The 15,300-nt window shown below is 48.2% G+C and overlaps 1 protein-coding gene across 1 annotated transcript in view; it reads left to right on the top strand.

Annotated features, from left to right (window-relative positions):
- HECW1 (HECT, C2 and WW domain containing E3 ubiquitin protein ligase 1) overlaps nt 1-15,300 on the top strand; it is a 240,336-nt gene that overhangs the window by 121,240 nt on the left and 103,796 nt on the right. Inside the window, exon 4 of the mRNA XM_031951752.1 lies at nt 1,852-2,176. Within this exon, the coding sequence (XP_031807612.1) occupies nt 1,852-2,176 (325 nt within the window). The remainder of the gene's footprint in view (nt 1-1,851; nt 2,177-15,300) is intronic.

Raw genomic sequence — 15,300 nt, 5'->3', positions numbered from 1 at the left:
CATTTTGGCAAAGGGCGGGCAAGCGCCCGGAAGCCTCTGACTGGGCTTTGGCCAGTCGTGGCCTGGGTTTGCTCACCCACAGAATGAGGCAGACGGGCCAGAATCATTGGGCCGATATTCAGAGAGGGCTCACTGTGAGGGGGGCGATGGCTGCAGATCCTCCCTTCATTAGCTCACAGTCCGATGAGCAGGGAAAGGAGGAAACACTAGTAACTGTCAGGTAGCGGGAGGAGGGCGGCTCTCGGAGAACCGCTTCAGGGCGAATACTGAGACTTTAGCCGGGTCAGCTCCTCCCTAGGGGGAGTCAGGATGAGGACGGTCCTGGAAGGCAGAGAAGAGCAGGGATATCACTCCCACCCCGGGGAGGGCGGTTTGGCGTCTTCCGCAGAGCCGCGGCCCGGCTTGGTCTCCAGCTATTCCTACGATCCTGGGATTCGGGATTTTAGCAAGAGCTGGATCTGATTTGGGAGGATGAGGAACATGCAGGCCCTTAAGGGCCGGTGACTCTCTGAGACAATGAAGTTGCAGAGAATGCGCCAGCCCCATTGGGGGCAGGGGGTCTCTGTGAGGCCCCAGGACGGGCCCTTCTGCGCCCGCCGGGCCGGATGCCCTCCTCTCTGACGCCCCTCGGTGCCCCTTCGCTGGCTGGCAGGGCAGCAGCCGGGACCCCGCACAAACATCCTGAATAGCCCCGAGCTGATGCTGCGGCCCCTGCCCTGGGGGCCCAGCCTGCCCGGCGCGCGGCTCCCTACGGTCCCACAGGAGGAGCCTAAACAGTCACAGTCCGTGTCCCGCGGGGGCCGGGGCGGGGAGAGCCGGGGCAGGGCTGGGAGGCCCGGCTGCCAGAACTGGGGGGTTAAACTGGAGAAAAGACCGAGCCGGGGTCGCGCTGATTGTCCCCAAGCGGGAGGAGTTTGTCCAAACGCGGCTGGATCGGGCGCAGGGACCGGAGCCCAGGAACGTGTGCAGAAGCTGACCATGGTGACAGTAGCACCGGTATCGACAGCAAGAGCAGCGGCATTTAGTTCTATGATGCACGTGTGTTTGTCTCAGTGTGTGTGGAGGTGTATGTGTGTGTTACAGAGCTTACAAAACGTCTGACCCTCACAACAAGCCTAAGAAATAGGGGCGATCATTATTATCCCCATTTTAGAGAGGAGGAAAGTCGAGGCACGGCATCCGCGGCAGGATTTGAGTTCACGTGCGCCTGATTCCGGCCCGTTCTCCACCAGCCCACCTTCCTGTCCCGAAGGATTCCTAAAGCTCAGACCTGCCCCCAGTGCCCCGAGCAGCCTCGAGGCGAGGGGTGGAGCTCTCACTGCGGGGCTGGATGGCACCCGCTTTAATGGGGGGACGTTTTCTGATCGCGTGTGGGAGCAGCTTCTGAAGCTCCTTTCGCAGGGGAGATTCTGCGCTTTAGCGGAATAAACGTCTGCTCCAATGCTCAATCCTCCCCCCATCCCCCACGTCCCCCACTCCCCCCGAGCCCACCAGGTGGAGGCTGCGATGGGCAGAGGGGAGGAGCCCAACTTCTTGTCTGGAGGACCCACTGGGGGCCGCCAGCTGGGCCAGCAGCCCCCCCCCCCCGTCAGTCTGGCCTCTGGGGTCGTACAGAGCAGCAGCATTGGACAAATATTGTCCGAGAACCGGCGTCCCCGTCCAAGGATTTTGACAAATCACATTTAAGTTATTTTGGTGGCAGATCACATGATGTGTCTCCCCCCCCCCCCCCGCCCCATCATTCATCTCATTTTTATCTTTCATAATTTTTAAGTGCCAGAATGCAGTAGGCGCCTAATAAATGCTGGCAGCCAGGGCTCTGAACGCCATCTGGGTCTCTTTCCCTTCCAGAATCTGTACCAGAACCGGTTTCTCGGCCTGGCCGCCATGGCCTCCCCATCGAGGAACTCCCAAAGCCGGCGCCGTTGCAAAGAGCCCCTGCGGTACAGCTACAACCCGGACCAGTTCAACAACCTGGACCTCAGGAACGGGTCCCACGACCCCGTCACCATCCCTCGGTCCACCAGCGACACGGACCTCGTCACCTCCGACAGCCGCTCCACGCTCACAGTCAGCAGCTCCTGCTACTCCATCGGCCACTCTCAGGACCTGGTCATTTACTGGGACATCAAGGAGGAGGTGGACGCGGGGGACTGGATCGGCATGTACCTCATAGGTGAGTGGGCCGGCGGGCGCGGTCTGGGACGTCTGGCGCCTTCCCGGGAGGTTGGGCCTGTGGGACGGGAGCCGTCAGCGCCCTCTCCCCAAAGAGCTGAGCTTGTAGGTAGGATACAGATGTTGGGGGGGGGATTGGGAAAAAAATACAAAATGAACAATGTCTGTGAAAATGTGGGGGATAAAAACAGGATGTCTCCCCAGCACTTGGCGCTTAGTGATCAGTTAATAAATGTGTCCGTTTTCTATCCATCCCTTCCTCCTGACCCCACAGAGGCAACGGGTTTGGCGCCCACGGCCCAAGTTCACCTCCTGTGTCTGCTGGAAGAGAACCTGGGTAGCCCTGGATGAGACACCGCCCCTCCCCCTGAGTCAAATGGTTCCTGACCCTCACTTTGGGTTGGGGAGGATGGCGGCAGGTTCCTCTGTCCTCAGATCCAAATGTCTCAGGCTCACGGGGTCCTCAAGCCACAATCGGGAGGGACTTTAGAAGTGTGGAGTCCTCCTCTCTCATTTTACAGATGAGCACAATGAGCCCAGAAAGAGGGAGGGATCCGCCTCTATGTAGCACCTACTGTGTACCGGGCTCTGTGCCCAGTGATTATGTGATTATCTCATGTGAATCTCTCAGCAACCCTGGAAGGCCGGTGCTATCGCTTCCCTATTTTTCAGTTGAGTAAACTGAGGCAAAGGGAAATGAAGCAATTTCTCCAGGATCACACAGTGAGATGGTAGCAATGTCAGGACTTGAATCCAGCTCCCTGTAGTGTTTTGAATGAGTATCCTTGGTCTTTAGTGAGTCAGTATATGAGACCCAGTTGTTCTATGGCTTGTTTAATAGCATCCCCCCAAAGACAAAGCATTCCTTCCCCCCTTGGATGCTTGACTGCCCATTTGTGTGCCAGCCGGCCCAGCGCCAGCGCCCTTAGTGGTAGTTCTGAACCATGAAGATCTCAGAGGCCAGTGGGCACCCCTGCGTTTTATAGAAGGAGAAAGTGACTTATTCAGCAGAGGTCACAGGAGCAGTACCAGGCGGGTTTGAGGCTGCGTTCCTGTCACACATGGTGGCCACCCTGGGGCTGAGCCTCACACCTTGTGGGGCTGGCTCTTCACCAGAGCCGCCGGATCCGTTTCCCAGCTGCCCCTTCTCAAAGAAGCCCATTCCCCGCTCCGGGGGCTCCTTGGAGTGGAGCAGGAGGGGGCACCCAAGGACCAAGCCTGGGGAGGGGCCAGGTTGGCAAAAACTGTGGAGCAGGAGCCCCCTTCTCAGCCTCTCCGAGGTGCCGGTCACTCTGCCGAGCTTCTGGGTCCGCGGGACAGGACTTGGGCTCAGGGCCTCGGACATGAAGGTGCTCTGCCCAGCGCAGAACTTGGGGCCTGGACAGCCCGGGCCCAGCCTCTCCCTCAATCCTTGGAATGTTCTTTGTGTCTCTCCATGGGAGCCTTTCTGTCCCATGGAAAGTCTGAGGGACCTGCTCAGACCAAGCAAGAGAACCCAGGGCTGGGCCACACATCCCTGCGGCTGGGGGGGGGGGGGCACTAGAGGGGGGAGGCTCGGAGCCCGCCTGGGGATCTCTGTGCCCAGCCTGGCTTCTGGTGCAGAAAAGAAGCTACAGCCGCAGAAGGCGATTGTGAAGCAGCAGAGGAACCCGAATCTGGGGCCAGGGCAGGGCCGGGGCACATCTCCAGGGACGCAGGGAGAAACAAGTACATTTCAGAGGGCTACCTAGTCCCTGCCATTGGCCGTGGAGACGTTGTTTTGGAGAAGTAGCTGGACACTTGGTGACGCGATGGATACAGTCCGAGAGTGATGGATACGGTCTGAGAGCGATGGATGTAGTCCCAGTGCAATGGATACGGTCCGAGTGCTCTGGCCCGGGGATGGAATCCTGCCTCTTTATGGCCATGGACCAGCCGCCCAGCCTCTAGGTGCCTCAGTATCCCCATCTGCAAGATGGCGGCAGCCCCTCTCCAAGGGCAGTTGCAGGGCTCGTGAGGGTTTGTATGTACTTCAGAGACCCCTAAATCCGAGCCTGTTTTCAGGTTTTCTGTCAATGCCCGAGAAAAAAGTGAACATGAGCCTGGCTGCATCTACGGAGAGCGCTCCTCCACCCCCTGGGAAGCTCCTGCTTTCCGTGGGAACCTGCCCCTGCCGCCACTGAGGGCGGCCCAGCTGCCCCCTGCCCCGGCCCCAGGTCTATTAAATGGGCCTGGCAGAGAGCCAACTCAAGCCCAGTGTTAATGTTTTATAAGCATTAATTAAGCACCTTCTGTATTCCAGACACTGGAGAGGCAAAAGACAAAGATGAAACAAATGGCCCGTGCCCTCATAAAGCTGACATTCTAGCAGAGGCGGGACAGTAATCAAACCCGAGTTGTACAAGCACCCTGCTGTACAGTCATTATCCCCTTTGATCCTCATAATAATCCTGAGAGGGAGGTTCTATAATCATCCCCATTTTACAGTAGAGAAAACAGGAAGACAGAGCTGACCACACAGCCAGCAGCTGCCTTTGAATTCGGGGGTGTCCAGAGCAACACCGAGCAGCCTGTCCCAAGTAAACGCAGAGTGATTTAATGGAGGAAGCTGTGAAGACTACATAGTGGCTGAGTCTTTTTTTTTTCCAAATGTATTTTATTTGAAGAAACAGAATAAGCAAAAGGAAAAACAAAAGGAAAACAGAATGAAACAAAACAAAAGAAAGCGTTGTCACGTGGCCAGCAGAACATCAGAGAGGTTCCCAATATATAACAACAGACACCAATTTAAGAAAGTATATATAATAGTAGAAGAAATTATACCCAGGAGTGTTCATCTTTTCTTTACTTCCTTATAAATTGTTTTGTTGCTCTCTGTGGCATATCTTATTTACTTTATTCTTCCCCCCTTTCACACCTCCCCCAGCCCCAAGCAAGCTACAGTTAAGAAAAGAGATATTCCTGTAATCATGTGTAGATACATACATACACACTCACACACACACGTCTTTCCTCTCCCTGGTGACTCTTTCATTAAATTCTGCTCCAGAACTTGGCTTATTGCTACTTAACCGCCTCCCACCCAGGGTCCCTCCCTTGTCTTCTTCCCTCATCCTTTGCTTTCCATCTACCTATCCCTCCACCCCCTTATTTCTCTATAGATTTTGCAGGTGCTACACCCTTCATGGTGATGACCACATTTAGCACCCAGAGTATATTAAAATCAGCCGGAGTCAGAATAAGGGAAAATCCTCCATCTTTATGCTTTGGGGAGAGGGATGGAGATAGGAAGTGAGAGCAATTGCAACACGAACCCCTCCAGTAGTGAGGGCAGTAGTGCCCCTGCCTCTCTCACTCCACCTACCAAAATCCTCTCTATACACCTCATCTCCCATACAACACATCAAACTTGCACAGAGATGGGCAGGGCCATTCTTTCTCTAACCATATATTAATAGAATATTGTCCAATTGCTAATTAGCTTCAAATGTTCGGACCTCAGTGCAACGACTCAAGAGTTTCAGCCCATTACACTTCATGGTATATATGTAGTGTTGCCTTTTGAAGCCATTCCCAATGTGAGTAGGTTTTCAGAACTAAGAGCCTTCCTCCCCCCTCTAATGCCTCCATGTCCCTCATTTGTATAACATAATACTATTTTTACCTTTGCTCTGCCAGTCTTTCTTTTGAGCTTCCCCTACTGTTGATGGCCGTCTTAAACATAAAATAAACATTTCCCATGTAGAAAAAACATAAACAATTTGTCCATGTTTAAAACGTTTGTTTGTTTAAGTTCCTTAAAATTGCTCTTTGATTTTGGCTCTTATAAGTTACATTTTCTGTTAAATTCTGGTTTGGTTGATAGAAAGTCCTGAAAATCTGCAATTGAATGTCCGTTTTTTTTCTCATTGAAAATTATAGATAATTTTGCTGGATGTGATATTTTTGGCCACAGGCCACGTTCTTTATGTAGAAATGACTCCAAGACCTATGGTCTTTTTTGGTAGCTGCTGTTTCAATTCTAATTGTAACTCTAACATATTTGAATTGTTTTTTCTTGTTTCTTGCAAAATTTTCTCTTTGGGGGTTTGGGAATTTGGCAATAATGTTCCTATGTGTTTTCCACAAAGAATCTCTTTGAGGTGGTGATCGGTGGATTTTTGCTATTTCTACTTTCCCCTCATGTTCTATCACTCTAGGACAATTTTCTAGGATCATTTCCTGCATTATTGTGTCAAAGTTTCCTTTTTGGTCACAATTTTCTGGCAGTCTAATTATTCTTATATTTTTTCTTCTTGATCTGTTCTCCAGATCTGCTTTTTTAAAAATTATAGCTTTTTATTTACAAGATGGGTAATTTTTATTTACAAGATGGGTAATTTTTCAGCATTGACAATTGCCAAACTTTCCGTTCCAACTTTTTCTCTCCTTCCCCCCCCACCCCCTCCCCCAGATGGCAGGTTGACCAATACATGTTAAATATGTTAAAATATAAGTTAAATACAATATATGTATACATGTCCAAACAGTTATTTTGCTGTACAAAAAAATCGAGCTTTGAAATAGTGTACAATTAGCCTGTGAAGGAAATCAAAAATCTGCTGTTTTTCTTATGAGTTATTTCACATTCTGTTCTATTTTCTCATTCTTTGTAATTTGTTTTATTATTTCTTGGTCTCTCAGAGCTTCACTGAATTCTCCTTGACCAGTTCCAATTTTCAGAAGAGTTATTTTCACCTTTGAGACTCAGTACCTCCTTTCTTATTGGTTAACTTTTTTTTCATAATCCTGTTTTTCTTGGATGGTTTTAATTTTTTCTTTAGTTTTTCCTCAATGTCTCTCATATAATTTTTTCATTCTTTGAGTTCTTTTATAACTTCTCTCTGGGCAGGGAGCCATTTCATGTTACTCTTTGGAATAGAAGCTTTTTTTTTTTTTTACTAAAGTGTCCTCCTCTGAGGATGAACCCCAGTCGTCCCTGTTCCTATAATATTTTTCAATGGTGGGCTTCTTCCTTCTGTGCTTATTCATTTTTTTTTAAATAAGAGGTATTGATGTAAGCAACTCTAATCGTGGGCTGAGGGTAGTGCCTCAAGCTTCCCTTCAGTTTTCTACTCTGACCAGGAACCCCAAACCAAGAGTTCACCCTCCTTCGAGCCCATAACCAGCAGTGCCCCTGCCCCACTGCCCCTGTTTTCCCTGGTGCTGGTTCCCTCTCCCCCAGGGCTGAGTCTCAGCAGCATAGTGGGCCCGGATTCCCAATCAGTGAACTTCCCTGTGTCTTCCAAGACTCAGACCCCAACTCAAGAAACAGTCCAGGAGGTAAAAGTCTCTGTGGGTCCTGCTGAGGCTCCAGCCACACCCAGCTTGCCCCAGGGCTCCCCACTGGGGGTTTCTGTAAAACTGGTGGGAGAGACTCTGCCTTCAGACAGGTTAATCCCAGCTGGGTTGTGTCTAGAGGACCCCTGTTCTGCCCCAAGTCATCTTGGTTTTTCACCAGTCTGTGTTCACCCTGAGGCGCAAATTTGTTCTATTTGTGGGAAATCTGGAGAGCTTGGAGTTTACCAACCTACTCTGACATCTTCCCAGAATCCTCCCCCACTGAGTCTTCAAGGGAGCCTGAGGAACCAAGAGTTAGGACTAAAATGGAGAGAGAAGACTATTCCTTTGCAAAGGTACAGAAACTGGAAATGTAATACTGACAAAATGGCAAGAGAGAGATAAAGAGAGGGAGGGAGACAGACAGACAGAGACCGACCCATAGAGAGAGGTGAGGTTAGACCTAGGTAGTAAGGGGTGTTACATGACAGTAGCAGTAGGGAGCCCCTGCAGCTTCTTTTACAGGGATCCCTTTGGGGCCTTGTGGGTGATGGATAAATTTCAACTTTTTAGATTTAGTCCAAGTTTCTAGCCTATTGGGGTCTTTTCTGGATCCTCCCATGCAGTGCCCTAGTGCCCCAGCTGTTGTCCTCTGCAAGTGAGTTAAGAATTCTTCTCTGTTTTTATCCTGATCATTGATAAAAAAAGATTGAGCCATACCAACTTGCACAGCCAGATCCCCCAGGCCTCCCCTCGAAGACCTCCTAGTTAGCATTAAACTTTTAAATAAGAGTTTGAGAGCTCCCTGATTGCCCTGGAGTGCCAACAGTTTCCTCTCCTCTGAATCTGCCATCGGAAGAAACAAGCATTCATTAAGCACCAGAGCCACCCATCCTGATTCATTGGGATCCTCCCAACAAGAAGGCAAAACCAGTGCCTTTATTATCCCCATTTCACAGATAAGGGAATTGAGGCAAACAGAGGTAAAATGACTTGCCCGTGGTCACACAGCTAGAAGTGTCTGAGGCTGGATTTGAAATCAGGCTTCCCAACTCTGGCCCCCACCTCTCTGGGGCTCCCAGAATAGCCACTTTATTCAATACTTTTCTAACATTTAAATAAACTTCTCCTATGGGCACCTCCATTCTAACAGCCCAGTAACCCTGTCCCCAAAGAAGTTTACTCTGAGATGACCTGTTCTTGACAAGGCTACCGTTGCTCCTCTTGTTTTTCTCCACTGGTCATCCCATTCATGATGCGCTCTAGAAATTTTCCTGGAGATAATGGCCATATGATGGCAGCAAAAGACTGTCCCCCCACCTTCTGAGGACTGGCTCTTCCCCCTCCACTCCAGGGCCGCTTCTCCCATGGGCCACGGTCTTCTCAGAATCGCTGTGGGTCACTCACCAAATGCTTGTGCCCATTTACAAACGCCTAAGTTTACCTTCCTTCTGGGTATAAAGACTTGAATCCAGCAAAGACAGCGACTCTCACGGACTTGCTTCTCTGGTGGATCAGTTCCGTTCCCCATCCTCCTTGGCCAACAAAGCGGACATCAGAGAGAACTGGATGGTCCCTCTTTCTCTGACAGCATCCCCGTCCCCTCCACCTCCGGCAGTGGCCCCAGCCCTTCCTCTCATCTAGGCTTCTCCTGGAACTTCCTTCCATTCATGCTGAGCGTTAGCTCTCCAGAGCATCCTTCTCTTCATCGTTTGCTTCTGTCCACTGAGCATCTTCTAACAGTGGGAACCTGATGGCTTTTACCATTACATCATCACTAATCATGAGTCAAACACACACAGGTGAACCCACACTCCTAACCCCCAGATTGAGCCCCTTGTAACAATGAAAAAGTTACATAAAAATACATAGTAGAGTCATCCAGCCACTCAGGATTCTGCCTACTAACTCCCCATCTTTCTACCAAGGAGGGTGCATTCATTATCTATTCTCTAGAACCCTCCTTGGTCTTTCTGTAGCTCAAGATCTGTCTTTGAAGGATCATGTCACTTAGAGTATATCTAGAGTCGCTATGAGTATACTTTGGGGTATTTTTAATTTGTTCTTCCTCAATACATACAAATATCCCCATGTTTCTGCTAATTTCTCATCTTATATTTTACGTGTATCTCATACAGGTTTCCTCCCCCATTCTTTACTTGGTAGGCATTCAGGTTATTTCAGCACAAGTTTTAGTCAATTTTGCACTTTTGTTTGTCTTTGATTTCTTTGGGATATGTGTCTAATAGGAGATTTGATGGATGGAAGAGTATATAAACAGCTCAGTAGCCTTTCTTTCAGAAATTCAAATTGATATTCAGAATAATTAGGTCTTGTCACTAACTTTTTTAGTGGCCTGTCTTTCCAAAACCCCCTGAATATGGATTGCTCTTTAAAAAATCAAATCAAATGAACATTTTTTTGAATGTAAGGTCAAAGTCATTTACTTTGCATTTCTCTTACTAGTGGTGATTTGGATGTGTGGGATGTGTATTTAAAGAGCTCTTTGTGGTAGCAATTTTTCATTGGAAAGCTTTTTGTGTCCTTTGATTGATTGGAGAATGACCCTAGTTTTTATATATTTCTGCCAATCCTTTATATAGCTTAGGTGTCAGACCTAAGGACTGGGATATTGGATAAAAATCTTTTTCTCATTTACTGGCTTCTCCTCTTATCTCAACATCATTGATCTGTTTGTACAAGTTGTTGTTTTTTTATTTTAAGTAATAAAAGTTGTCCATCTTGTCTTTTATAATTTCTCCCCACTCCATAATTTTGAAAGATCCTTCCTCCTATTCTTCTCTACGTCCTTTATGACATGACTTTAATATTTATATCACATATCCATTTTGAGCTTATTTTGGTCTATCATGAGATGATGGTATAAGTTGAATTTCTGCCAATCAGCTTCCTAATTTTCCTACAAGTTCTGAGTCTTTTATGGTTTTTTAAGTCATTGGACATTGTATTCCTGCTTATTATTTATAGTGTTTGTTTTCTATTTATTCTATTCATCAGTTTTTCACTTTTTTAACCAATACCAATTAGATGAATTTTTAAATTTTTTTATCTAGTTCTATAAAGTATCCATTTTATGTATAAGTAAGTGATGTAGCTCTCAATTTATAGATTAAGAAGTATCATCATTTTATCATGTAGGCACAACTCAACCGTGTAGACTATTCAGTCTACATGATCCTGCATAAATAGTTCTGAATAGTTCTCCAATTATTTGTCTTATTTATGCAAAGAATACTTAATATTTATGTAAATCTTATGTGGATCTTAATGGATTGATTTTCAATTTTTATGTATTTTGCAGGCATTTTAAGTGTAATTTTTATCTATTCCTAGTTTTGTAAGCACTATGTAGATATGCTAATGGTTATCATTTTATCTCGATTATTTCCTGAAACTCTAAAACATATTATTTGGTTTCTGTGGTTATTTAATGGGATTTTCTAAACCCACCATGATGTAATCTTAAAATAGGGAAATTTTGTGTCATCGGTGATGTTTCTACTTCAATGTTGTTTTTGTCTAATCTGTCCGTGCCTTTTAAAACTCAAGTTGGTTGGCAGGTTCCGTATAGGGTAGCAGGCTCTTTTAAGAGCACTTCAGTCTGAAAATGTTAGATATGGGAGGGTGTAATGTCTGGGCTAACTTTCTGGAGGTCCTCCACAAGGGCCGTGGTCTCAGCAGGATAGCACCACGAGAATGGCCAAGAATAGAGTCTAGATTCTTTATTCTGGCCCAGCCTTGATCTTAGTGCAGGAGGCAGGAGAGTCACCACGAGGCTGGTCAAAGATAGAATGTCCATCTTCCAGTTCTTGTGAGCCCTGATATACCTTATTACAATTACATCATTACAGCATCGTGATTATGTGGGAATTGGAGGATCATGACATCATCATACTAAGTACTAAGTATATATGGGAACTAGAGAACCATTATCTCATCAATCCCACTGAGTTAACACCTTCTTTCAAGAATACTTCTAGAGTGTTCCAGCCCTCTACAGGAGGGGATATGGAAAAACTGGAACATTAATGCAGTGTTGGTGGAGTTATTAACCGATCCAACCATTTTGGAAAACAATTTAGAACTATGCTCAAAGTGCTATAAAACTGTCCCCGCCCTGTTTGATCCATCAATACTGCGGCTAGGTCTCTATCCCAAAGACATTTTTTAAAAAAGGAAAAAGACCTATTTTAAAAAGGAAAAAGAAAAGAGATTTTCTTTTCATTTAAGACTTAAGAAAAAAAAAACATTGTCGTGCACAGCAGAACACAAGAGTGCATTCAAATATGTAACAATAAATTTCTATTTCAAGAAAACATATATAATAATAGGACACATTGTATTCAGAACTACCTGTCTTTGCTTTGCTCCCTTATAGATTTTCTTTTGTTCTCTGCTGTGTACTTTTTATCATATTCTTTTTTTCCTCTTTTTTCCTCTCCTCATCTACCCCAAGCAGGCTACAGTTAAGCACAGACATATTTATGTTAAAAGGACCTATTTGCATAAAAACATTTCTGACAGCCCTTTTGTGGTGGCTAAGAATAGGAAATCAGAGGGAGGGCCATTAATTGGGGAATGGCTACAAGCCGTGGTATATGATTGTAATGGAAACAGCCTATAAGAGATGGTAAGTGGGATGATTCAGAAAAACCTGTTAAAGACTTATGTGAACTGATATATAGCAAAGAGAACAGAACCAGGAGAGCTTTGTACACAGTAACAGCATCTTGTAAGAATGAGTTAGCTATTCTCAACATGACACTGATCCAAGATAATCCCAAAGGACTATTGAGAAGCCCACTCCCCACCTACACGGAGAGAGTTGATATTGACTGAATACAGACTCGAGCATGTTATTTTTTACTTTCTTTCCATTTTTTCTTTCATTTGAGTCTTCTTGTACAAAATGACTAATATGGAAATGTTTTAGGTGATTGCACCTAGGTACAATACTTATATATACCTGATTGCTTACCATCTCAGGGAAGGAGGAGGGGAGAGATGGATAGAATTTGGAACTGAAAACCTTAAATAAAAATTGGTGTGTGTGTGGGGGGGGGGGGAAGAACGTGTCCTTTTCCTTCGCATTATAATTATTTCTCCTGGAGTATTAAGAATCTCATTCTTGAGAACTTGTACTGGCATTCCCTATATCCTTTTCGTCCATAGAACCGTATAAATCCTTCCTCTAAACGCTAAAATTTATCCTCCCCAAGTATTTTGTCAGGCTCTTCCTATTTTCCATCTTTCTCTGTAACACAGAGTGTGGTCACTTCCCACTCCTCAAGCTGTGGGTTCCCATCTTGCCAGCCCAGCCAGGTGTCACAGCTCACTGGTGAGGAATGATCCAAAATGCTAATTTCCACTTTTATCATTAAGCCTAATCAAGACGCTATTGTTCTGTTCTGTCAGGAGAGAGGGGAGAAAAGAAAGAGACAGAGGCACAGAGATAGAAACAGATACAGAAACAGACACAGAGGAACCCAGACACACAGAGAGGGAGAAAGGCAGACAGACAGACAGATGTAAAAGACAAGAAAGGAGCAAGATTGGAGGGAAAGAGCCCGTCAGCAGGGGCACAGATGAGAGAAGTCCTGGTTCTAACACGCAGCATGTGCCAGGTCTGGGGATCATTTCCCAAATTTCTCATCTATTCCCCTTTCTGGTCTTCATCGATACAGTGTTTTCCAATGATGATTTTACCGCCTGTTTCACGGATCTTCACCCGCCTGCTTGATACCACACCCCTCCTGGGGGCTCCATGACACAGGACAGTCCCTCGCCCTGCACCATCCCCTGGAAAGGATGTGGGAGCCCATGGGAGCGTCCCCTCCCACCAAGTCTTAGAAATAACCGAGGCTCAGTTTGCCTTCTTACATCAGGAGCTCGGGGGCTAGTGACTAGTGTTAAAGGTAAAAGGTCACGAGTTCAAATCCAGCCTCACGTACTCACTCGTGTAAAGGCATCAGAGAACACAGCACTAAAGCCTGACATCAGGACGACATGAGTTCAAATCCCGCCTCAGTGGGCGCCCTGGGCAGGGCGTTTCACTTCTGCCTGCCTTGGATGGTAAGACAGGGACAACAGCTCCTGGATAACCCCCACCCAGGGTTACGGTGAGGATGCAGTGAGATAATGCCCAAGAAGTACAGGGCAAACCTTAAGGCGCTATGGAAATGCGGGTTGTTATTAAACTCCTTGTTACCCAGACTTTGAGCATTTACATCTGGGCCACTGAGTCGAGGGGAGCCCTAGTGCGCCTCCCTTCTTGGATGGCTGGTCCGGAGCGGCAGCCCCCCCCCCCATGTCCATCTCCCAGAATGCTTCTTTCCCTCTGAGGCTCTCTCTCCCCCAAAAAGGCTTCTGTCTCCCGGTCCCCGCCGTGTCCTTATTCCGGACTGTCCCAAGTTTCTGGGCTGTGTCCATGATTTGTCCCCACCCCGGGGGAGGGGAGCACTCATTGTGGGGGAGGAGGGTCCCCTTGCCCCTCCTGTGTATTTGAGACGTTTATTGAATTGTGCCGGTTTCTCGTTGCCCGCGGCCCCGCCTGTGTCTGCACTGACTCCCCCGAACCTCAGAGCTGAGCCCGAGTCCAGCTCTGACTTCGCGCGGGCCGGGCCGGTGTCCGTGACCGGCCCAAGGCCGACTCCCCGAAAAGCCTCCCAGAGGCGCTGCAGGCCGGACGGGGATTTCCCCCAAGTGGGATTTCCCTCGGGACGGGGCCTCCAGAACTGGCTGTTAACGGCTTCCCCTGCAAACGCAAAAGGAAATCCGAGAGGGCGGGGGACTTGGACAAGCAACGGGAACCGGGGCGCGCTCTGGTTCTGGAGGGGGGGCGCACGGGGGTCAGCCCGGAGGCCTCTCTTCGTTCTCCCTGGACACAGAAGCGATTCTGCGGCCCCGCTCCTATTCCCAGGCTACCCCAGGCCCAGCACGAGTCTGCAGAGTATTCAGTGCTGCAGGGGCGGCTCCCGGGGTCCCCTCCCGGGGCTGGGGGAGCCCTCAGGCCCCGCCACAGCTCGGGCGGCTCTGGGCGCTTCTGGCCTCCGCCGTCCGGCCCCGGGGCCGCTCTCTGAGGCTTGGGGAGTTTGCCCATTCCGTTTTCCTTCATTCTCGGAGGCGAATTCTCTCCCTCAGCACTTCCTCCCGTCCCCCAGAAGGCAAGGAGAGCAAAAAGCTACCGCCATGTCACGCAAAGCGGGTCTTCCCATTCGCCGCGGCCCCAAAACCAAACAACGAGGGAAGGAGAGAGACGGGACTGAGAGCAGAGAGAGGGGACAGAGACACAGAGAGAGAAAAAAAGAGATGCAGAGAGACAGAGACAGAGAGACAGACACAGACAGGGAGAAAGAGACAAAGACTGAGAGGCAGAGACACAGACAGAGACAAAGACATACAGAGACAGAGACACAGAAAGAGACAGACGGAGACAGGCACAGAGATACCAGAACGACAGAGAAAGAGACGGGGAGAGGAAGGAGAGAATAAGCTCGGAGCCACCCTGAGACCGCGGTTCCATCTGGGCGCGGGGGGCAGCCCTGCTGCCTCATCCTAGGTCCTTTGGAGTCGTGGTTGCTCACTGTCTCAATCGTTTCTCAAGCCTGCCAAGCTGCCTCGTGACAAATTGCTGTTACTCTAGAAATTGTTTTCCTGGTTCTGTTTGCTTCCCATCTGGTCACATCCCTGAGCTGTAAAATGTGGATGAAGCGCAGATCTGCTTTGGGGGGGGGGTCCTTATTGGGGAGTTGTCTTTACCAGGGAAATCAAAGAGCAGGTCTCTCTGTGTCCTTATCATCCCCATTT

Source organism: Sarcophilus harrisii, chromosome 1 (assembly GCF_902635505.1).
Source record: "Sarcophilus harrisii chromosome 1, mSarHar1.11, whole genome shotgun sequence".
Classification (NCBI taxonomy): Eukaryota; Metazoa; Chordata; class Mammalia; order Dasyuromorphia; family Dasyuridae; genus Sarcophilus; species Sarcophilus harrisii.
The sequence above is the reverse complement of the archived record's forward strand: the minus strand, read 5'-3'. Positions and strand labels throughout refer to the sequence as shown.